This window comes from Toxotes jaculatrix, chromosome 20 (assembly GCF_017976425.1).
Source record: "Toxotes jaculatrix isolate fToxJac2 chromosome 20, fToxJac2.pri, whole genome shotgun sequence".
In the NCBI taxonomy this organism is placed as follows: domain Eukaryota; kingdom Metazoa; phylum Chordata; class Actinopteri; family Toxotidae; genus Toxotes; species Toxotes jaculatrix.
In genome coordinates, this window is record NC_054413.1 from 544863 (window position 1) to 570045 (window position 25183).

General features: G+C 45.8%; 1 protein-coding gene across 1 annotated transcript; it reads left to right on the top strand.

The window, feature by feature from the left end:
- The first annotated feature begins 1601 nt into the window (after positions 1-1601).
- On the top strand, positions 1602-18523 carry inhbaa (inhibin subunit beta Aa). The gene is made up of 3 exons (XM_041065710.1): positions 1602-1716; positions 2117-2945; positions 13852-18523. Exons 2-3 carry the CDS (start codon positions 2402-2404, stop codon positions 14670-14672), a joined length of 1365 nt encoding a protein of 454 aa, XP_040921644.1. The 5' UTR covers positions 1602-1716; positions 2117-2401; the 3' UTR covers positions 14673-18523.
- The last annotated feature ends 6660 nt before the right edge of the window (positions 18524-25183 follow it).

The window sequence follows — 25183 nt, forward strand, 5'->3', positions numbered from 1 at the left end:
TCATTAGACAAATTGGTAAACTCTTTAGAAACTCCTCACATCAAACCCCTTCGAGCCTCGGTGAGTAAAACAGACCGTTTGCTAACCATTTGAAGATGAATTATTTTAGAATTCCTTCACTTATCAGAGTCTTAATGGAACGCCCTTAAAATTCCATTAAATTCAGAAACATGGAGAAGCTCATGGCCTTAAAATCCCCGACCAAAACCTCCTGAAGGTCTTTAGAGTTCCTTAATCTCCCCTTTACAAAGACCCTTAGAAATGAAATGAGGCGCAACAATGCAGTCGAGATTTTCCTGAGGATCATTTCTCAATAACCAGCCACACTGATGAACTCTAACACTGCTGTATCCACGGTGAACGAGTGGGTTGATGGGAAATGAAGTGAGATGGTAATGAACTTCCAGAGAAGAGTTGGGATATTCTCAGGATGATGACAGGATGAATCAGATAACGATGATGATGACATGTTCAGCACCTTACAAGGTCATTCTCCGATGACCTGAGAGGTGTTTGTCTTCATGAACAAAGAAAGAGACAGAAACAGGCTGTGGACACGGCAGGAAGTTTGCCGACAGAGGAGGCGGAGTTAACACACACCACTGACGGCTGCTTTACAGGAGTGTGATGTGATCGAGTGTAAAAACCTGTGACTTCTGTGACTTTAACAACCTTTTTAGTGCCGTGTCCACTGGAGCATTCAGAGAGACGTGACTGTCTCTGTGACGGTGACGATGAGGACGGAGACGCTGAATGCAGGTTTTTGGACAGATGAGATTACAATTGCAAAAGGCGTAAAAAGACGTTGGTTTTATAAAAACATTTCAGAAGCACATTGAACAGTTTGGTTTAAAAAATGATGAATTATCAGAAGAGCTGGTTGCTGATTGGCCGTTTGACTGGTGGACTAACCTGGACTAACCTCTACACACCTGTAAATATTCATGGGAGTCGTAGTTTTTTTGTTTCTAGAAGAAGAAATAACAGAACAGAAATAACGAGCTGAATAAATTCAGACAAAAAAAAAGAAAATGAGAGGAATCTGAATCGGTCACCTGCGCCGGGGTCCCCCTGGTTCAGACCGAACGCCGTCGCTGCTTCGCCCGCCACAACACGACGAGGCGAGACCACACAGTCATGAACCATGATGTCATGTTGACTGGAGCTGAGCAGCAACCAGACTAAACACATCCAGACTGCCAGACAGACGGACTGACTGATAGACTGTCAGACAGATGGACAGGAGAGTCACAGGCAAAGACCAAGTCATCCGTGATTTTCCCCCTCAACATGTAACTCATTCACAACCAACTGTGGGAGGGAGGGGGGGAGGGATGAAGGAATCCCAGCTTTGCTCTATTAACAGGCGAACAGAGGGAGGAAGGCAGGGAGGGGAGGAATAAATAAAGAACGAGAGAAAGAGGAGGGAGGAGGGTGAAGGTAAAAGTTGGAAGTGCTATGAGTCACGGAGTGAGATGGGAGGAGACTGGAGTGGACGAGAGAGAGAGAGAGGGAGAGAGAGCGGGATGGAGGGAGGAGGGAGAGAGGTATAATTATGGTAGGAGGCTGCCAGGGCGAGCGAGAGGAGAGAGAAGCAGAGGGAGGGAAAGAAAGACGAGAGCAAGGAGAGAGAGAGTCCAGCCCACTCCGGTAAAACCATTCAACTGGTGAGCGAGGGAATGCATTCAACACAGAGAGAGAGAGAGAGGAAAAGAGGTAAAAAGAGAGAGAGAGGAACTCCCTTCGTCTGGGATAACTTAGTCAAACTGCCTCTCTAACACACACACACTCTGAACACACACTCTGCCGCGACTTCACCCCGGGAACAAGGATCCTCCTGCTCTCCAGAGTTTTTCCTTCTCTGCTTTTTCATCATCCATTCATCACATCTGAGAGTTTTTTCTTCTTCTCCTTCTTCTTCTTGTTTTGATGTTTTTTTCTTTTTCTTTCTTTCTTTCTTTCTTTCTTGTGACGCCTCCACATTTTCCAGCCATCTGTCCCTGACAAAAAAGATAAGGATTACTCATTTTCTCTGTCGGCGTTGTTTTTTTTTTTTTTCCTTTTTTGTCCTCCTCTCTCTCGTTTCTTTACAGCTTTTTTCCCTCCGTTTTCGCAGGTGGACTGTGAGCTGAGCTGAACTTTGCAGCTTCCGAGAGAACTTCTGAGAGAAGGAGAGAGAAGAAAGACAAAGACAGTGAGAGAGACAGAGAGCAGAGGGAGGAGGGAAGGTGAATCTTAAACCGAAGAAGACTTTTCTTTCTTCATCCAGGACTCAGTTTTTGCTCAAACACTTTTGGCCAAAACTCAACTTCTCTTCATCGTTTCCGGCTCCGTCTGTGCTCCTGCATCCGGCAGCATCACCGAATCCAGCCCAGCAGCCAATCAGGCGTCTCCTGCCATCATGTCTGTCTTACCTCTGCTCAGCTGGACCATCCTGATCCTGGTCCAGAGCTGCAGCTCGTCTTCGGACCCGGCGCCCAAATTCCAGACTCCGGCACTTTCTCTGACTGTCCATCCTCATCACCAGCCACTGCTGGATGCCGCCTCCAGCTCCCACTGCCCCTCCTGCGCCCTGGCCAGGTTGAGGAGAAACGAAGGGGGCACGACGGGGGACGATGCGGTGGGACACGAGCGAGAGGAGGAGGAGGCGGCCCAGCAGGATGTGGTAGAGGCGGTGAAGAGGCACATCCTTAACATGCTGCATCTCCAGGCCCGGCCCAACATCACCCGGCCCGTGCCGCGCGCCGCGCTCCTCAATGCCCTGCGCAAGCTCCACGTGGGGCGAGTGGCAGAAGACGGCAGCGTGCAGATCGAGGGGGAGGAGGAGGCGCGAGGGCGGGGAGGCCGGGGAGGAGGAGGGGGAGGAGCAGCAGCGGTGGCGGCTCGGGCAGGAGACGACGGCGATGCACAGGAGACAACAGAGATTATCACCTTCGCCGAGGCTGGTGAGTACATACTGCTGTGTAGTGTGTGTCTGTGTGTCTGTGTGTGTGTCTGTGTGTGTGTGTGTGTGTGTGTGTGTGTGTGTGCAGTAGCAGTTTGACAGTAAAAGCATAAATCTGCATTTTTAGGTGTGTTAGTGGTGACAGGGAGCGTGTGTGTGTGTGTGAGTGTGTGTGTGTGTATGAGTGGAAAGCAGCCAAGTCTACTGAGTGTGTTTGCACATATTTGCATGTGTTACAGTTTGGTTTTGTGTGTGTGTGTGTGTGTGTGTGTGTCTGACTGGTTGTGGCTGAGTGCGTACACAGGTGGAATTAAGCAGGTGGACACAGTGTTCATTTCCAACACAGCTGCATTTTTGTCTTTACACACACAGAGACACACACACACACACACACACACACACACACACACACACAGACACACACACACACACACACACTAACCTCTGTAATCGCCTCCTGCTGCTTTCAAAGAATACCTCATTATCTACTTAAAGTCAGAGGAGATTTGTGTGTGTTACTGTGTGTGTGTTAGTGTTAGTGTGTGTGTCTGTGTGTTACTGTGTGTGTGTGTGTGTGTGTGTGTGTGTGTGTCTTAAAGCTGTAAGTGCTGGAGCTCCTCTGACAGATGGTAGCGACAAAGAGCGAGTCAGAGAGAGAGAAGTGTGACTGTATCAGTGAATAATCGAACACGGTGCTCAGCAGCACTGCGGCAGGCTGTGCTCAGGTGCTGAACGTGCTCTTCCTCCGCCCGGTTGCCTTCGACCTCCAGCAGGTCCAACTACACCCTTCATAACATTTTTTAAACACCTTTGAATTCAGGTCAGTGAGGGGTCACAGCACACGGGAGGTTCGCTGCAGGGATATTTCTAACTGTTCCAAGGATCAATCCTCTGCTGCTGATCATTTTTATTTTTTCATCAGATTTCTGATCACGTGCTGATGCATGATCTGATGCGTGATCTGATGCATTCACAGCTGATCGTCCTGTATTGGTTCAACCTCAGGGTTGTGGTTGTTGTAGCTGCTAACCGTCAGTCTGAATCTTTCCTCGGACGATGTCGGGCAGTAGCGTGTTTCTTATTCACAGTTAGTGGGTGAGAATGTGCAGAAGCCACTCACACAAGCCTGTCCACGTGTCCCGTTCATAAACGCTTAAAAAACTCTAAAAACCAAATTCTCACCTGTCAGTCAGGCCATGTGGGCGGGACTGTGACGTCCTCTTCCTCCTCCTCTGGATTTTCTGTTGATGCAGTTTGAGTTTCTGTAGGCGAGAGTCTGGAACAGCAGATGGAAAAGATTTTTATGAACTGGATCTGTGCAGACAGGCTGAGAGCAGCAGCTTTATTTAAAGGAAAACACTGAATTTAATGCTGTTACACGAGTTCTTCTTCTTCTTCATGGATAAATTACTGTGAGAGAACAAACAGACCCAAAGTCTCTTCAGTCTGATGTGAAACCTGGGCCCTAAAACTTTGAGAGTTTACCCCCAAAAACTCATGACTTCTGATTGGCTGATGGCCACTAGAAGCAGGACCAGGTCAAGTCCTAGTCCCAGTGTCTCAGGATTTATTCACAAGAACCATATTAGAATGATTTTTCAGGGGAGAACCAAACCTCAGAAACTCCTCAAGAACACCTGCAAATACCATTCAGATTCCATTTAAATCCGGACTGAGTCTCCACAGAGACTGTGCACATTTATTTCCCTAAGTTTTGCCTCTCAGGTTGATCATCGGCATCAGTCCCCAACTCTGACCGAGACCTGGACCTTCCAGACAGGCCGTCAGGCTTCCTGTTACCCACAGGTGCAGATGGCCGAGCAGGCTCAAAAAACTAAACCCAAATTTTAAGACTGGAGTCATGTTTTATTTAAGCCACTAGAGGGCAGAGGAACTCTCGACATGTTATCACTGTATCGCACATTTAAGTGTTTTCTGATCTTATTTTTAAATAACTGGGTTAAAAGAAACAAGCAGTGACTGTTGGTAGGAACTGGGAAGGAAACAAGTGTCGTTTTTGAGAATTTGCTGTTGGGCTACTGGCGCTGTAGTTTTCCTGGAGGGTGGGGGGGGGGGGGCAGTCTTGACAAAGCAGTTATTTTAAGTTGACCAAATCCTTTCATGTTCTGTAAAAACCTGAAACAAGCAGCTGAAAGAGGCTAAAAGGCTCTGTACGACTAGAAAATATTTCTCCGACGTGATGGTACCACAGTAAAATCAAAACCAACCCTGTCAGTTTCCACAGGAAACATATAAAACCTCGTTGTTTTTCTAAGATGTACCACGACCCGCCGTGAGAATACTTTGCACCCTGCCAGTCCTGTGCTTTGTTAGAAATAACTGATGCATTCAGGGACCTCGGTAATTATTTTGGGCGACAGCGATGGTGAGTAAGGGAGGGCAGGGACGACTGGATTCTTGGCGGAGACGAAGTGTCAACCTCCGTTTAGCAGCTCCGACACAATATCTATCTGTCTGCCGTTTTCTTTCCATCCACTGGGCTGTTCTGTTTAAATTCCTCTCCTCCGTCCCTGTTTATCTTCCCCCCCTCTTCTCTCCGTCTCTCTCCACACACAGAGGACAATTAGGCTAATTGAACTTAATTGAACACATCATTAGCGACATTCCACAATCCACTTTCATCTTCCTCTCTCTCCCTCTCTCTAACCTCGATCTACCCTTCCCTCCTCTGGCAGACAGAATAAACCGGTCATTGTTGGATCTATTCTGGTGGCCGGCTCTGTCTGGGGATTCAAACTAGCAACTGATTCGACGAGCTCGGGGGCCGGTTCACTGACCTCCGACAACTGAGAGGAAACGGCGGCAGATAGAAAGACAAAGAAAGACAAACGTGTCCATCTGATATGAAAATAAACCACCATTAGCATGTTTCCTTTGTTTTCTTTTCTCCAGCTCATTTTTCTCCTCGTTCTGCTTCCATTTGATCTTTTTTCTCTTCTCTCATCTCTTTCTTTCTGGCATTAACCCTCCTCCTCCGTCTGTTTATTCTTTCTCTAATCCTGCCGTTCTCTTTATTTTCTCTCTGAGTTTTCTCTGTTGATTTAGTTATTTCCTAACTTTCACTCACTCTTGTCCATCATGATTTTCCCTCCCTGTCTGTCACTTTTTTGTGTGACGTGGCTTTAGTGTGTCTATAGCGTGTCTATAGCGTGTTTACGGTTGCGTCCGTAACGCTGCTGGTTTGAATCCCCGGCGGCTCGTTTCAGCCTACGTTGTCCCACCACATCGTTTGACTCTGCTTTGATGTGTGACCGGCAGCCAAAGATACTCTATGTCTGGGGAGATGAATCACTCGATAGTAAACAACTACAGATTGTGTGCAGACGCTCAAACCCACTGAAAACAATCGAAGACCCTGCAGAGCCTCAGGAGCTTTGGCAGTTGAGGCTCAGTGTGTGATAGTGGGTGTGTGAGCTGCAGATAATATGTTGATGCTGCTGATAATAAATGGATTCTGGTCAAACAATATTCAGGTCATGTCATCATCTGCCGCTTATCTGAGTCCAGGCCCAGGTCGCAGGGGCGACTGCTGCCAGGTCCACAATGCACCAAAGTCCTACGGCACCTCCAACAGGTGGGTTCAAACCCACGACCCTGAGAGATTGAGTCTCAGGCTCTACCCACTGAGCTAACCGGGCGGCTACATATTCAGTGCTTCGTTATCTTTACGAGTTGATTTATGGAAAACTGTACGTGAGATACAGCTAAGCTATTAAAACTTCGATCTAAGGCTTAATCATATTCTGTTCAGATATAAGACTTTTGTGTTTGTCTACTTCCCAAATACCAAACGTGACCCAAAGCAAAGCCTGTCATCATTAGAAAAAAGTTATCAGTGTCCTCAGGACGCTGAGAAAATGTCCAGAGTGAGAGATCCCTGTGTTTCCCTCCTCTCTGCCAGCCGCCCGCTGTGTCGTCCCTCTGGGAGGAATCAGGGAGGACAGGAAGGCAGCGAGCGGTGGCCTCGCTAAATACAGGCGAGTCCAAACAGAGTGGGAGGAATGGGGGAGGAACGGGGGAGGAATCGGTGGGAAAGAGACACAGGGAGGGAGAGAAGAATAAACCATCTCAGCCTCAGTAACTGTCCCTGAATGACTCCTCCTGACGCATCACTCCCTGGACACGGGGAGACTGTGGTCGGCTTTATATTTATTACAGAGTGAAATGGACGCTCCACTCAGTCCCAGTAGGAAACTGGTTGGACGGGGAGGCTTCCAGTGTGTCTGCGAGAGCAGCTGAGCAGCTAATTGTTAAACGTTGTTAATGTGTTGGTGCATTAACAGGAAGTTGTTAGTTTAACAGTCCTGATAAGAGTTTTCCTGCAGAGATAAAAAGACAAACAGAAAGATAAAAAGATGAGAAGAGCTTCTTCTTCTTCTCCTTCTTCTTCTTCTTCTTGGCTTCTGTTTATCTGGCTTAGTTTCACGTGTCCTCTGTCATCCATCCAGATTCTCACGTTTCTCAGAATGACACTTTGGCATCACGTTGATTGACAGTGATTGATTTGAGTGGGGGGGTGAAGGCACAGCGGGACTACGAGGGCTTTGACTCCTGATTTGTTTGGTGTCACGGTGGAAGGCGACAGGCATCGAAGGTTTGGCGAGGATGTAGTTAGCGTCAGCGCGTCAGAGGCTCGGCGGTGAACTCCTTGGCATTTTGGTATTTTGAGACGGGAACATTTGACTGTCGGATTGGACTGCTTATCTGCTCTCGTATTATAAATAAACCGGCCTGGGAACCCAAAGAGACACAGAGTTAGAAGCTGGCACTTCAACATCAATTTAACTCAAAACTTTATTGTCCCCAGAGAGAAATCTGGGTTTGTAGACGATGTCTGAAAATGAAAAACATGCCATAAAATCACTTTGTTAAAACAATGAGAAGACAATAACAAAGTGATGAGAACATGACAGATGACTGCAGGAGGAAAACAGTGCAGGACAGAGCAGCTGAGGACCTGTTTGATGTTAAAGAGGCTGTCCCAAACTCCGTTTCCCACAGTCTCTCTCGTGTTGTTATTGTCTTCATGTCCGACACGGACACGCTGGAGTCGTTCCACAGCCCAGTTTTATTTGGTATTAACAGCCAAAGCACGTGACGGGACAATTTTAGCATCTTAACAGTACAAAGTGACACGGTTACAGCTCAGACTGTGACCAAACCAACCAGAAGCTCCAGTCGTTTGCCTTGTTTTCCTCCAGTTTCTCCTCATTTTGTTTTATTGTTGCTTCAAGGCAAAGTTGCTTGGCAGCAGCAATAAAAGTACCACAGAAAATCCTCAGAACATAAGCACACAGTGTGGAAAATATATAAAAGTAAAGGGCAATCAGCACCAACACCGACTCAGAGTTCACATTCACTCTGCAGCTTTTTTCTGAAAGCTGAAGGCGATAACGTCCACCGGAGGCTCTGGCTCAGGCGTCTCCTGACCTCAGTCTGCGCCCACTACAACCATTAGGTCATCTATCCATGGCTCAAGCTTCTGATTGGTGGTTATACCTGCAGCCACCACTCAGGGCTTCAAAAACACTCCAAACCCCTCTGAGTGTTTGCTGGTTAGAAAGAAAAACCAGAGTACACTCATCGTCCTTAACGTCCTCCTCCTCTTTTCATTTCCTTTCACTCTGTAAATCATCTCTCCGTTCTGTCTTTACTTTGATCCGCCCAAACACAAAAGCTGAAAACGACTAAAACGTCTTCAAAGCTGCAAAAAGCAGGATTTATTTCAAACGTGTGTGTTCTGGTGTCGAGATGAACTTTTTCTCTGCTCCAGCTGACGGCGAGCGACTTTGGCATTCAGGACATTTCTCTCGTCAGACGGCTTTAATGCCTCCTCTCCACTTTTGTTTACCGCCCGTTTGACAGCGTTACACAGATTTTGTTTCACATCTAGAGCTGCTCAGTGTGTGTGTGTGTGTGTGTTTACTAACACAGCCCCGCTGACTCACATGTGGTGCCAATAAGGCTGAGCAGGGCGTCGACTCTCAGGAGCTGGAGCAGATTTCTGTCCCACGCAGCCTTACAGTCCTCACTGAGGGGCTCACATGCCCACGTAAAGTTACACCTTAACTCCTTTGACGCTGTCGCCGTTTACATCCTTATTTAAACACTTTCATCTGAGGCTCTTAAAGGAGCAGCGCGACATCTTGAGAGTTCAGTGGAGTCACGTGACCAAAGGTTCGTCTGTGTGTGATCAGCTGAGTCTCTCCTGTAAAACCACATGAATTTAGTCATTAAATCCAAACAACTTATTCTGTTAAACACTTTGATTTCAAACAGAACAGCTACTGTCTTACTTTGTTCCTCCTCTTTGTGAAGAGCTGTTCTTGGGTTTTATTATATCTTTACACATATGTTTAGTTTTTATAAGAACTCTTTAAATTTGCACCAAATTTAACCCTGAAATTATTAAATTTCCCCTTAAGGAGCTTTAAAGCCATAACCAGAAACATGCGTCTGTGCTCGTTCCACAGTGAAATGATAAAACCAGCGTTCAGTCCCAGCAGGACCTGCAGCCACAGCCCTGGTTTAATGCTTCGCTCCACACACACTGAACTTTAAGCGTATTTAAACTCCTGCAGGTAAATGAGCAGGTGGATTCTTCAACTTTGTTAAGAATCAACATGTGACATTTCCAATACAAACATGCTGTGTGTGTGTGTGTGTTGGTAGGGGAGGGGATGACCCCGCCCACTGATCCCTCCTAATGTAAACTCAGAAGACAGAGGACAGGATGGACCGTGGTCCTTTTCATGACAAACAGGGATAAAGACCTCACACTTGCTGCTGTGATGCTCTGTGAAAAATCACATGAACACGAAACACACACACACACAGACACACACAGACACACACAGCACCACTGTGTCCACATGCGTCCTCACAGAGCTGCTAGCATGACTGCAGACTCACAGCCTTGTTTAAATGTGAGCGATGGAAGCATTACTCATTACTCTGCACAGCGCAGACGTGGAGCAGCCTCTGATCCCGTTAATGTAAACCCGACAGACACACACAGATTAAAGTTCCCATTTAGCAGACAGGAAGTGCTCACACGCTGATCCGTAACATCTGTCAGATACAATCTGCTGTACCTACACAGCCCTCCTTCTCCTCTAACTCCTCCTGCTCGTCGTCCCACAGAAGTGAAGAGAGGTGGAGAAGCTCTCTGTAATCATTCAGCTAACAGCAGCAGGTTAAACTGTGAATAACACGAACACAAACAACAACATACGTTAACACAAACCTACACACACAGACGTTTGCTCTGCCTGTTGAATGCAGCTCATTCACTGACGAAGGGATTATGATGGACAATGACCAACACACACACACACACACAGGACACAGTGTGTGTTTGGACAGATGGGTACTGTGTGTGTGTGTGTGTGTGTGTGTGTGTGTGTGGTCTCAGTAAACACAGGATGAATGGTGCGTTCACTCACTGATCAGAATCAACAGCGTCCCAGCGCAAGCTCCGCCTCCTCTGGTCGAACCTGCCTCTCCTCCTCTCAAAACGAGACGATGCGTTCAGGTGCCTCCATCACGCGGTGACCAGCTGTTAGTCAGCGCCACAGGGCCATTACCTGAACAATGCACAGTGTTAGCAATGCATTGTGGGATACTGAGGCCTGTATGAAGCTGAACTGTAAAACTTGTAACAGGAACAAACAAAAACCTGGTTTTAAAATATTGTGTCTGATTTTTGACCTTTTGACCTTTTGACAGGAAACACTCCGGCAGGCTCAGCTTCCAGGTGTCTGATAACACAAAAGCTAATCTCTCAATGTCTGCTCAACAGATGACTCTGCACTGCGTGTGTGTGTGTGTGTGTGTGTGTGTGTCTGTGTGTGTGTGTGTGTGTGTGTGTGTCTGTGTGTGTGTGGGGGGGGGGGGTTACAGAGGATTTAAGAAGATTTATCATAAACCAAAATTCCTTTTAACAACATACCGACCAGTGTTTGTGTCCCATGTTGGCAGGATCCCTTGTTTAGCTTTGTTAGCTGCTCAGAGAAGCTTCGTCTGATAAATCAAAGTCATAACAGGCCCCAGGGGCTGATGGGAGAGTTAGGGAATGTCTGGAGGCTGCTGCTGACGGCGATGATGATGGTGATGATGAAGGTGTCTGGCTCAAATGTCAGTTCGTCGTGGTCGTCTGATGATCCACGCCGGGTTTTTGATTGGCTAAACCTGGTGTCTGATGGTCTACATGAGGCGTAACGGTTTCCCTCCGTCGCTCCCGTTCACTGTGTTTCTACACACACACACACACTCTCCTCCTGCACTGCTCTGTCCAAACACACACACTGCACGACAGTCTGTGCGTGTGTGCCCACAACACACACACACACACACACACACAGCAAACCAGGGCCAGAAATGAGGTTTTATGAGTTGCTGAGACGTGGGTTTGTACAGATCAGTCCTCTGTAAATGGAGGGGGATTACGGAGAGAGAGATGAGCTGTGAGGAGAAGACTTGCAGAGGTCGGACAGGCTCCAGGAAACAGACTCTTCTTGTCTCTGAGCTAATGAGCTGCTGGAACTTCTTGTTTCTCACCTGCTCTGTTGAAGTTTTACATGCTTTAACACGCTGATGACACGTCGACCAAACTTCACATCGTCAGTGTTTAGGTTGATTTACTGGTTTCCATTCTGTCCGATATGTGGTACGTCTGTCTGGGTCCATGCCTGCACACAGTCAGCATGACGATGCACCAGCAGTGCTACAGTTGTTCAGTTCACAGCCGTTTCTCAGTGTTTGTGTAGACAGATGTATGACACAACTCTTCAGTGAACATGTGACTGTAAATCACACGCACGTAAACAGGCGTCTGCCCGCAGCTCGCCTGTCATTACAGCCATAATGACGGGCTGTGTGTGGACACACCGGACTGACTTCACTCAGACTACACTCAACTGTTACAGCTGCTACTTTCTGCTGCTAACATGCTATTAGGATTTCCTCTGCCACTGCAGCGAGTCCGGCCCTTCTGAGGCCCTGACTTAGATTTTATAACCACAGCAACCATTCAGTACAGTGTAGGACAGACAGGATCCATCCATCCATTCTGTCCTTCCATACCTGCTGACCCTGCTAACCCTCACCCTGCTCAGTGTCCCAGAGGGCTGAAGTCTGGACTGAAACTGAATCTCCAACCGAACGAGCACAAGACTCCATTTGCCATTCTGGGACATTTTGTAGAAATTATAGAAACGATCCAAACTGGGGGGAATGGATCCCAGTTTTATGTGGAGTTTAAAGGAACTGGTCTGATGTGATTTTCAACAAATCCCATTTGCAGACTTGTAGTTAGTATTTGGGGAAGCAGGACAGTGAGTGTGGGACTATGGACTAATGATGGAGCTTTATCCGGCGGTGCTTGTTGGTAGGAGACAGTCACATTTAGACTTATATATTATTATCTTCTACATTAGAAGTGTTATTAGTGTCACACTGACAGATCGGTCCTTTAAGCTGCTAAAGACATCAGTGTCTCAGTTTTACAAGCAGGAGTTAGAACAAAGACTCTTCTTCTTCCAGCAGCCTGATTCCACATCACAAACACTATTCTAAGAAACAATGAATGAACAGGGCTTTTTTTTTTTTATCTCTCTGAAGTGATGATGATGTAAGTGAGATAATCGCCTCCGAATTGTCGCTTAAACGGCGTTAATGGACTCGCTAAAGTGCCGACCGCCTCCACACACACACACACACACACACACACACACACACACACACACACACACACACACACACACAAGCCGCCCATTCACACTGTTTAACAGAGCATCACTGCTGCTGACATTCATAAACTCTCAAATCGTGACTTTGATTTTCTGTATGGACACCCACGAGTGAGAGACATTACAGAGAGAGAGAGAGAGAGAGAGGGGAAAAGGTGATGCAAAGATCTTATGTAACGGTGGTGGACGGTAATTGGGTCCTCAAACTGGTCATTAGCTCGCTGCGTTGCCTGGAGGTTTCTAGGAAATGTAAAATACAGGCCTGGATGTGTGTGTGTGACAGTTTGTTTGCTGTGTTTGTTCTGGAAAGTGAGCGTCGCTGTGTCTGAACGTGTGTTTCAAAGCTTTACACTTTTACTCCGAGAAAAAAAAGTTCATGTGTAAGTTTGTAAATTTGGCGAATTAAATTTAGAGCAGTGAAGGATGGTGATCGATGGTGACCGGTTAACTGTTGCAGCTCTGAATTTGCTGTTTCCATTAGTTTTATATCACTGTGAAGTTCAGACTGTTAGCTGAACAGAAAATACAACTTTCAGAAATGGTGTCGGACTCTGAGAGTTTCCCAAACTTCACTGTGAAGCAACAGAAGATGGAGGTTTGAATTCAGTCAGTCTGGGCTGCAGCAGTGACAGCAGAGCTCCTGGTGGGAACCATTAGCTGCTTCAAACGCTGCCTGACTCCAAAACCTCCGACCACTGCTGCTGAGTCAGCAGGAAGAGCCCAATCAGCACAGAGAGTGTGTGTGTGTGTGTGTGTGTGTGTGTGTGTGTGAGATCATGGTGGAGATGTTAGCATAATGACAAGTGTGTGCTGTGTATAGAGAATCCATACGTCAGATGTGGCTCACACACACCCACATGATGAGTGTGTGCGTGTGTACACACAAACTCAAGTGCGTAGACATGTCTCTACTTCCACCATGTCCACAGAGGACAGGTTAGTTTCACCAGCCAGTTAGCATCAGTACGGTTGCCATGGTCACCTGGAGTGCACTGTAATATCACCTGAGCTCTGAGGTCAAGCTGCTGATGTAGACTGTGTTTGAGAATGACCTGCGTTTTCTGCTGACCCACCCTCACATGACATGATAATTACGAGTTGGACACTGTCCTAACCCTGTCTCTGTCTCCCTCCCAGGTGAGTCTCAGGGCGTGGTGAACTTCGTCCTCTCTAAAGAGGGAGGTGATCTCTCTCTGGTGGAGCAGGCTAACGTCTGGCTCTTCCTCCGTTTGGCTAAGACCAACCGCAGCCGAGCCAAAGTCACCATCCGCCTCTTCCATCAGCGGCTGCTCCCCAGTGGACGCCCCTCTCTGCCACAGGAGGATGTCCTGCTGGCGGAGAAAACAGTGGACACCCGTCGCAGTGGCTGGCACACCTTCCCGGTGTCGGCGGTGGTGCAGGCGCTGTTGGAGAGCACTGAGAGCACGACGCTGAGCCTCAGGGTGTCCTGCCCACTTTGTGCCGACGCTGGCGCAACACTGGTCCTGGTCTCTGGCAACTCTGAGACGTCGCAGCGTGCCAACCAACGGGAACAATCCCACCGACCCTTCCTCATGGCCGTGGTCCGGCAGGGGGATGGCAGTGACTCGCGCCGGCGCAGGAAGCGAGGGCTGGAGTGTGATGGGAAAGTCCGCGTCTGCTGCAAACGGCAGTTCTACGTCAACTTCAAAGACATCGGCTGGAACGACTGGATAATCGCGCCGCCTGGTTACCACGCCAACTACTGCGAGGGCGAGTGCCCCTCCCACGTGGCGAGCATCACCGGGTCCACATTGTCCTTCCACTCCACCGTCATCAGCCACTACCGCATGAGGGGCTACAGCCCCTTCCAGAACCTGAGGTCGTGCTGCGTGCCCACTCGGCTACGAGCCATGTCCATGCTCTACTACAACGAGGAGCAAAAGATCATCAAGAAGGACATCCAGAACATGATCGTGGAGGAGTGCGGCTGCTCGTAAACCTGAGCTGGACAGGATCGAAGAGGAGAGGGACCTCTAAACCCAGAGAGAGAGAGACGGGGGGAACGTGGAGGGAAGAGAGAAAGATGAAGAGGTGGCTCCATGATCATCATGTCACTTTTATCTACTGTGTGTCAGTCTTCACCTCCTCTCTCCAGCCCTCTGTCACTCCGGGTCGATCTCTGGGATAAAAACTCTTCTCCAGACTCGTTCAGCAGAACTCAGAGAGAGTCTTGATGGCACTTTCAGAAAAAAAAGAAAATAAAAAAGATAGAAAAAAAGAATATCTAATATATTTTTGTTACAATCGGAGGGAGCGAGGCTTATTTATGTGGCTGAGACGTTCAAGCACCACTCGACCAGTCAGACCTTGGAGAGACAAGGTGCCTGAAAAACTATGAACAAAAAAAACAAAAAAACAAAATCTCAAAACTATGCAACTTGTTTCACGTATTATGATCTTATATTATTTTACTTTGATTTGTTTTTGTTTCCCAACGGTTTACTTTTTAAAAATGTACAAGGAAGAAAGAAGAAGACTCTTTTTTATTATTTTTTTTTTTGAAGTATAAATTTGTGTGTGTGGTTGTGTGTTTGTTTTTGTCCACGCAAGTGTGAAAATATGTATGTCTGTCTGTGTGTCGAGAGATACTTGAAAGAAACAAGTTGGCCTGGCTGCTGGAACCAAACACTTCTTTATGTTACCATGGTTACCATGTTGGTGTTATAATTATTATTGTCAGTATGTATATTAATAATATTATTGTTATTGTTATTAATAATATTTGGTTTGGCTGCATTTGTGTTATTACGTCTGTTTTTTGTTTTTTTTAAAGGAACGTTACAAACGTTTTCATGTTTTGCACTATAGCGACACTCGTGTTCAGATTAGCCTCAGAGAGGACAGACTGGAGCTTCCTGTTCAGGGTGGACTCCAGTTTACAGGTGTGAAAGTTCCCAGGTTTGACCAGCACGATAAGCTGAGTGTTGTTCACACATCGTCATACGTCGCTCTGGGCTCACAGTCTCCAAAACACACAAAATATGTCACAACGCCTGAATTGTGGGTCACTGCCAGAAAAAAGTTGGTCACCCGTGCTGAGTGTGATCGGCTGATGTGTTGTGTTGTTCTCACTTTTTAGAACCGAGGCAGCAGCAAGGATTTTGAAGTACGGGGGCAGTGAGCAGGGAAAACCACATCTACTGAGACACTAAAAATAAAGTGTCTGAACTTACCAAACAACACTGTTTGGATTTGTATTGTAACTGTAATTTTATTTCCTAAAACTGAGGTCTAATGCTGTTGCACAACACTCGCCAAACTGCCATAAATAAAAAGTAGATTCTAGAATAAATACATCATTCATTTCTATTTATCTTTGTTGGCTTCAAAGTAATCAAATAAATATTAAATTGATGAACATATCAAGTCTAAAAATACTGGAACAATAACACCCACCACGCGCAAGTTTTCAATAGTAAAATGTAAACTCCACCTATGCTGCGAAACCTAAATAACAGCTACAACTTTAATGAATATTTCTTTATATTTTAATAAGATCTTTAGAAAATGTTAAACAGTTGCAGACAGCTAGTGGCCACTGGAGGAACTGCAGGTGAAGTCCTTTTATCTGATTGGATAAATCACCAAGTAACATGTTGGTGAAATTTAGCGATGTGAGTTAGCACCTGATGCTAACAACTTTTAGATGAAACATTTGACGCCTGTGTCGAGCTGAATGGTTAGAGCTTGTAGAACACGGTGCTGATATCAGCATTAACCTGCTGAATGAGACCCAGAGAGCTGATTAACTAACAGTAGCACTGGAGATCACCATGAAACGTCAGGAACTTCCAGTCTGTCCGGTCAGATGCTACGAGGACTTTTACTTCAATGGAGAATAAAAGGCACTTAGAAGAAGAAAAATGTTTTTTTGGCTCATGATTAAAAATCCAAAATGGACTATTCTGGGACTGACTGATCGAGCAAAGACACAAAAACAGAACATTATTAAACATTACAAATAAACACTCAGATGTTTTCCAGATTTAGTAAGAGGTTTTCAGAGTGACACGTTAATTCAGATCTTTCTTTTAAGGAATCCCTCAAAACATTTTACTCTGTAACTGATCGCAGACAGCCTGGTGATTATTGGAGGGGAAGGGGTTATGTGAGATGGAAACGTCTTATCAAAACTGCCTTAATCTAAATCTCAACCAATCTTAATATCTCACAGATTAAGGGTTTATGAAGAGGCACCAAAGTAGCTTACACCTTAAACTGAGTACAAATGAAGGTAATCAGTTGGATGACTGCAACAATTATTTTCCTTTTCAATTAATCTGCAGGTTATTGTTTCGATTAATTGGTTTGCTTATTAAATGTCAGGAAACTGTGAAAGGTGCCAGCTATAATTGCCCAGTAATTACTTGTTTCATTCACCAATTCAGTTTACAATCAGATAAACAAAAACAGCAGATTATCCCATCTGAGAAGCTTTAACCAGCAAATGTTTGAATTTGTTCTAGAAAAATGACGATTACTACAAATCAGTTTCAAACAAATCATTCTGGGCAAAATGAAGAGTCTTTTTTGACAAGAATAATTAATAAGGACGTCATCAACTCATAAATAAATCCCTTGACACACTTTGAGGCTTTGACATTTTTTACCAGCAGTTTACCTGGAGTTTATGCAGATAAGTGATAAAATGTCAAAATGAAATCAATGACTCGCGCTGCATCAGTGATTGTGTTATTTCACTTTCTAAGATGATTTCATTTCATCCATGACTTTCCGAAGAAAAGACGAAGGTTTCTGTTCCGGAGAAAACAAACATCCTGTGTCCAGTTTTAGTTAGAACACCAAAGAGCCGAGTTTGTACAATTTGTTTGTGACAAAATAGTTGAAGTTTAACTTACATTCAATGCTGAAAAGAAAAAAAATTAAATATCTAATTTACAACATGATTCATGTTCATTTTCTGAGAAAAAAATAGAGAAAAGTCTTTGAAGTTCATGACTCTGTAAAAACAGTGTTTGTCCTAAAAGTTCAACTTGCTTTGATAAAGATGATTGACTGACATTTTTTATGCTTTATAGTTTTTGTTTCATATTAGTTTTTGGACATTTTGGAGGAAAATGATTCAGTTTTTCTTTTGTTTGTGATGTTTTATTTCTGACTTTCTCACCCTGCACCATAAGAACTCCCTTTCCCACAATGCCTTAGTATTTAATTTATCTCATCACAAACTGAAAAAGACAATCCACTGTCGTCTTGTTATGTTTTGGGAAGAAGACAAATGTTGTCCAATCGGATTTCTGAGTGTTTCTGTGTCGTACGTGTTTATATCAGTATTGTCGACTTGTTCACCAAAAGGTTTGGAGTATTGGTCCCCATTTTTGATGAAGTCACACGTGTTATGTCTTATTTTTATTTTTCCTTTTTGTTGTTATTGTTTTCAAAGAGTGTGGACCCTCTTCTTCTGGACTTATTGGGACAAACTCGTCCATCCTGTGCGTACATGGACGCAAACAAATGTCAGTGCAGAAAAAAAAGGCTCAAAAAGAAGCAAACAGCTGAAAAAAGGAATAAAAGAAGTGGTTGTATTTGTTCAGATTTTGTTCCTTTTATCAAGACAAAAAAAAAATACTGACACTGAACGAAGTGGACAAAGAATAAAAAGTCTATTTTTTATTCTGTATATATGGAAATTGAGATTCCAGTTTGTTGCATTGCTTTGTTGTACAAATCAAACGTGCTTGTGGCATTTTTCTAATCTAATTTATTTTACTGTACTTTTTTGTTTTGGTTTTCTGCTTCACCATTAAAGTTTAAAGGATGTACACGACGGAAATGTGTCTTCGGTTCTTTAAATCTCAAATCTGCCGAAATATTTCTGACTTTCTCTCTTTTTCTGCTTTGTGTCTCAAACTCTCAAGATCTCACGTTTGAGAAGGTGCAACCAGCAAAATGACAAACAATCATCAGAATCGTCGCAGATTAATTGTCATTACCTGGAAACCTGGAAAGTCAGTCACGTACAGTTTGTCAGCACCGTCCATCAGGCTGTAGACGTCTGGCTCAGTGTCACGTTAACATCTATAATGATATAAACGCAGCTTTGTTAAACACGCATATTAAAAATACATTTGCAGAAAGTAACACTAAGCTTTTCCATCTTCAGACTCGAGTTGACTCCAGTCAGTGAGGAGAAGACACAGCAGGAATTCATTTCCTCACACCAAGAAAAAAACACTGGCTCTATTAAAACTGTGATGCATGAGGTGAAGGGTCAAAAGGTCACCTGAAGGCCAACAGGTTCCCCTCTCTGCACTGTTAAACTTTAAAGCCGCTAAAAGGTGACCAAACTGAAAACACACAGTTCTTCAGCCGGTAGAAACAAAATAAGAGGCAGGTTCAGAAGATGACTTTCCACTGTCTGTAAGTTGGACAGTCACTCAAAACCATAAAAGTCAACCTCATGGTGGCGCTGGAGGCAAAGTCAGAGAATCAAATCAAATCAAAGTCAGTAGGATTCATCCTGTGGAGACTCAGAATGTACTTTCAGAGTTAAACCTGCTCTTATCACAGGATGTTCTCGTATCTTGACACATTCTAAATTTCCAAATGCAAAATATCAAGCTAACACAGAAACGCCCTGCTAACAGCTAATACAGGAATTTCCCACTAACGCAGGGCTGACGTGCTAACAGAGGAACATACTGCCGACACAGCAAACGTCTTATTCAAACACCATTAGAACATTAATAATCTGCATCCTGAAACTAACATGGCCCGACTCTTTAAGCTCCTCAGTTCGTGTGATGAGGTAATGGAGTGAGGTTTGTGTGTGTGTGTGTGTGTGTGTTAATGACAGGAGGACAGTAAAATGACTTGCAGATGACGTTGTCCCGCCTCAGCAGAGGAACATCAAAAGATCAGTGATTTCTTGTTCTTCTATCTCTCTGAGGACCGAACATCAGCTCTTCACCTGTTTAACAGGTGGGACGTGGGTTTAGGTGGGACACCTGTAACTGTCCTGGTTAAGGTTGAAGTCAGTGATGTTGCAGGGAATGCATTGTCAGTACTGGTCCTCACAAGTATAGCAGTAAAAAGGTCTGTGTGTGTGTGGATCAAAGGCGGCAGCAGACCTCAGCGGGGCGTTTCCCCGCCCGTGGGGGCGGCGACTGTCGTTTGATGCTCGACTGTTCTAGGAGGTGACGTGTGGTTGGCAGAGACGCCGCCAGTCAGAGACAGAATTTGACACTTGGTATTAAACACTGAAGAGACAGTCCTGGGTTTTAAAAATGCAACTCGACTGCAGCGTTCATTCATTTTAATTAGCTCCCGCTGATATAATGTGCTGTTGGATGAATTTGTCATTGAACCAGTGGAGGATAAAATATAACCTGCTCACCTGAATATTTCACTGTCTGAAGCAAACATCAGTGGCTCTTCTGATTGGCTGCTGTCAGGTTGACTCAAACTCCATCTGTTGTCAGGAAAATGAAGATCTGGTTCACTTCACAGAACTATCTGCAGTATAAACAATGGTACGTGGTAAAGATATGAATAAATAAAGGAGCCTGCTCCTCTGATTTTATGTAAAGTCTGTTTTTATTTTCTTGGATCAGGAAGGTCCTGCAGAGCCCGGGGAGGGATCAGATCTGGCTCTGCTAAACAAAGCACTCTGGGTAATTTAACACGGAAGTTTTTCTTGACAAATTACAGACATGGACGATTTGCACGGGAATAAAATCACTGAGGGCAATTATCACAAATGACTGCGTTTCCCAGTGTGATAGCAGCTCTGTGAAAAGGCAGACCAGTGGCCGTTCGCTTACAGTACAGAGGGTGTGACAGCAGAGTCATTTCCCCTCCGACGTCCAGCAAACGGGAATCTGAAAGTCCTGCGTGGGAAACAAACACAGCACAAGCTGATGGTAACACCAGACTGTCTCAGCTGCACCGGGCTCAGTCCGATTTCTGTCACCCAGAGGTAACACAATGTCCCTCTGTCTCCACAAACGGCAAATGGCTGAGAGTGTTAACTAGGTTCAGCAAAACCACTGAGCGTGCTCCATGCAGCTCGGCGCAAATCAGTGTAACTGCAGACACCATTTAAAAAAATCTCACTAAATGGAAATGAGTCCGTGACCCAGCAGCTCCTCTGCACCACAAACCTGGTGTGAGCTTCACTCAGTTACTCTCCTCTTCCAGTGAAAAGCTTCAGTGATGAAATGATTCATTTCCAGTCACTGAAGTTCTAATTTTGCGGAGACAGACGGAACCAGGACCTCCATCATGGCTGGAACAGGTGAGCTGCACCTTGTGACCGTGATGACTCAGCACTGACACATCAGCCTCCATCCAGAGAAACAGAGTCCAGTATAAAAACAGGTTTATCTTTAGACTGAGAGCTTAATAAGATAATGGCTGTGTGTCCGTGTGATACTGCACTCAGAGTCTGTTCTGCAGCTGTTTTTAACTGTGGAAGATCAGCCTGTGATTCCCACCACGACTGGACCTGATGGACCACTCGTGTCTTCACTCAGGGGACAGCAGGTAAACAGTTGAGATCCGAGGGTCGCCGGTTCGATCCCTCGACCAAGCACAATGTATACGGGTGGTGGTGAAGGAGACGCCCCCCCCCCCCCCCCCCCCCCTCTGCTCCAGTGTGTGTGTGTGTAAATACAGGTGAGGGATGATAAAGGAATAAACTGCAGACACACGTCGCTGCCTTCAGTCTCTCGATCAGCAGCCGGCTGAAGACTGTCTGTGAGAAACGTGTTGCAGAGGCTGGATATCCTCTACAGCTGTTTTAATCACGGCATAAAATGTAAATGGGGCTAAGTCGAGGTTCTTTCAGACCACAGAAAGCCATGCAGCGCGGCAGGAACGCCGTCTCAGGTCAGCAGGATTGTATCTGAGGTCGGCGGTTTGGCCCTGACAAGGCTGAGGCCTCTGAACCTCAAACTGATTTACAGTCTTTCATGGAAAACACATTCTGCGTTTGAAAGCTGGGCTGAGACGTTAATGAGCCTTCTGCTGGGAGCTCTTATCTCCTGCAGGGTTCAGCTTGGAGTTTACAGATCCACGTTTCCACTGAGTCACTGTCGCTCAGGCTGTTCAGACTCAGCAAAGGAAGAAACTGAAACCAGAAACTGTCTGGATCAATCTAGTGGGCACGAAACCACCTGGACTCATGTCCCTTTTGGGGCACCGTAGCCACCGTTGCAAGCAGAACTTGCTCAGTGCAGCTCAGCCGAACATGACTTAAACACAGTAAATCCATAAAGCTGCGTCTGTAGCAGTGATCTGGACTCAGTCTGATTAACTGCTGCCATTTGTTTCCCATCAGGAACGCCCCCACTCTCATCGTCCACATCGCCTCTGCAGAGCCGTTATAATGAGCTCATGCTGATGCAGAGGCAGTGACCTCCCTCACCGTCTGTCGTCTCTCAGCTTTCATCCCATTTTTCACTTCTCTCTGTTTTACTGGTCTCTGCTCTTCGTGCTTTCAGGATGACGCGCAGCTGTTTGAGACCTGACGCTGCTCGTTCATGTCTCTGACTGTTACAGTGAAGCTTCTTCTCACCAGATGAAGCAGTTGCATGTGTTCAACACGCTGCTTTGCCCCGGCTGCGTCTGTGTGGGGGGTAAAACTCTGAAGCATCGCTGTGTGTCGGGGTCGATGTGCGGCACACGGCTGACCTCCGCTTTTTACACCTGCAATTTACTTTTCTTTCCTTCTGTATCATCATCATCATGATTGTTACTGTGATCAGCAGCTATTGTGAAAGGCTGACTTGATGGTGCATTCAAGGACACTGTGGCATCCAGAAGTCAGTCACTTCAACCCTACGGCCTAAATCGATGTTCAGCAGGGACATGAAGTGGATCTGATCCGTGTTCAAAGGCCTAAATGATGTAGTAATGTCTCTTTAAATGTCCCCGCTGCTCTGACCCTCACAGTCCAGACCTTCGCTCAAACAAAGGATTGTTGTCTGAGCGTCTGCTGATACAAAGTGCTGCAGCACATCCGCCTCATTTCCTGAAGGTTGCTGAAAACTGTCGCCAGTTTACGTCAGTCTGTACAACCAAAGTAACAGTGACACGAGTTTGATACAGACGCTACAGTGTGGACGTACGACACGGAGACAGAGGACGTGTCTGAGCAGAGTTACTGTGTTAGTGCAGGTTTAACAGAACTGTCAGCGCAGATGAGGGACTTTCACGCTCATAAAACACACAAAAAAGCACAACATCCAGTGCAGATGAACGACTTTCAGCTTCAGAGCTGCTAAACACAGAGAAAAATGAAAGTTTCACAGAAAAGAGCCTGGGATTCAGCGCTAATGAAACTCTCTACAGCTGCACCACTCAGCTGTTTGCAACCCAGCTGATCTCATCCAGCTGATTTTAATCACCAGATTTACAATTAAAGTTCATCATGAATATTCTTATTGTGTACACGGAGACGTCTGCATCGTCCAGCTCTGGTCACGAAGCTTCACTGTTCCACCGTGTTCCTGCAGGAATCCTCGGAAAACAAGCAGATTAATGAACGGAAAAAGAACAGGTGAAAACTGGAGCGCGGACATCCTGACTGTTTTTGGCTGTTTTGGTCAAACAAAACAAAACCAGTCCAGCAGACAGCGGGGACATTCATTCACAGAGACAATTAAATTAAATTATACCCAATTCAGTCCATTTAACTGTGGTAATTGCTCTAAAAGTTCTCTTGAAAATTCTGAAGTCAAAAAGTGAAAAAGTGCTTTCATCAAAGTTTTCATTCACTTATTTTCAGTTTGTATTTTTTAGTAATTTTAGTTTAACATTTGCTGTAATGGACAGTAAAACATGAACGCCTCATTTTAGCACAGTGACGGACTGAGTACTGTGTTCATGTTCAGTAACTACATCTCCCATGAGGCTTCAGGAGCAGCTCTGTAGCTCAGTGGATCTCGAACTGTCGGAGGGAACTGAAGTTTGATATAATGTTCACTCCTCAGCTTCTGTGAGATAAACAACGTGAATGACAGGTGACTTTTAGTGTGTATTTATACAGAGAATGTACCGTCTGTCATGGTTCCACTGGAACCACTGGAACCGCAGGAACCGCTGCTGCTGCTGCTGCCGCCTCCGCCCATCGAAGCTTTCCCCTCGCTGTGAGTCAGTCAGGCAGCATCTGTGAAGTTCTGCACAAAGTCATTTTGATTCCAACATGAAACCTGAAGAACCACCAGACTTTTCTGTTAGAACAACATCCTCCTCCTCCTCCTCCTCCTCCTCCTCCTTCTCCTCCTTCTCCTCCTCTTCCTCCTCCTCCTCCTCCTCTTCCTCCTCCTCCTCCTCTCTGCACAGTGATGCACACAGAAAGGAAACTTTCCCCTGGCGAGGCATCATGAAGGATAACAATGTCCTAATTGGCTAATTACCAAGCCGGCTACCTCGCTGCTGAAAGGTTATGCACGTTGGATTAGTCACCATCATTACAGCGAAACAGGCAGAGAGACAAATATACCCAGAGCAGCATGAGCACAGGCGGCGTCCGTCTCAGCCCACAGAGGGTGGAGGTTAAGGATGGTGTTAGTCATCAGCGGGGTCAGTGTGGTTCAGTCTGATTCACAACAACTCACATACGGGACAGACGGGGTTTCCGAAGGTTTCGCTTCACAGCTTCCACAAATGAGACTCGCTGCTGGAGGCGGGGCTTAAAGAGGACACTATTCTGAACTGACCGTGGACGCTCCTCCTGGTCCCCAGAGGATGAGCTCTGGGGGCCTCCTGACCTTTAGCTCAGGACTCAATGAGAGCTGCTGCAAAAACTGACAACTGACAAACTCAACTCAAATATTCGCACTCCCCATAGGAAGAACCGTTCCTGGAGCGCCGTCCTCAGGACAAACTTCACTTCATGTGCTGCACATTTTCAGCTTCAGCAGGAATCGCAGGCAGTTTCCAATATTTGGGGTAAAGTTAATTATTTCACCTGTTTTTCTTCAGATATTCGTGAGACTTTCTGTCGAACCTGGTGACTGCTCCTGATTCGGTCGTCCTCTGTCTCCTAACATGCAGGTTACAGACTGGATGGGCTGGTTCCTGTCCAGTTGTCCATGTTTCCTGTCCTGCAGCCCTCAGGGATTCCTGCTGTCATATCTGTATATTTACTGCTTTTACTCCCCAACTGCTGCTGTGAATTGAAAACTCATCTCCCTGTGCTCCTTAAATCATCTCCCCAACCAACACTGTCCTCTCCCATCTGTACCTGACCTTGTTCTCCCACAGTAAAACATCAAATACGTGTAACGCGTGTGCTGTACATGGATGTGTGTATATGTAGAAGAGAAAGGGAGAATATTTGGGGAAAGACTCGATGCTGTTGCTGTTGTTGTTAAAATCTAAATCATTCAGCTGCAGTTCAGAGAAAAATCACATCTGAAAAAATCCCTGAAGAGTCAGAGAGAGAATCTGTGTCCTGGACACGTGAACGCAGGAAGACGTG

Coding starts and splice junctions, on each gene's coding strand:
- inhbaa (XM_041065710.1), top strand. CDS start 2,402: ATGTCTGTCTTACCTCTGCTCAGCTGGACCATCCTGATCCTGGTCCAG. Junction 2,946..13,851: donor TATCACCTTCGCCGAGGCTG/GTGAGTACATAC, acceptor TCTCCCTCCCAG/GTGAGTCTCAGGGCGTGGTG.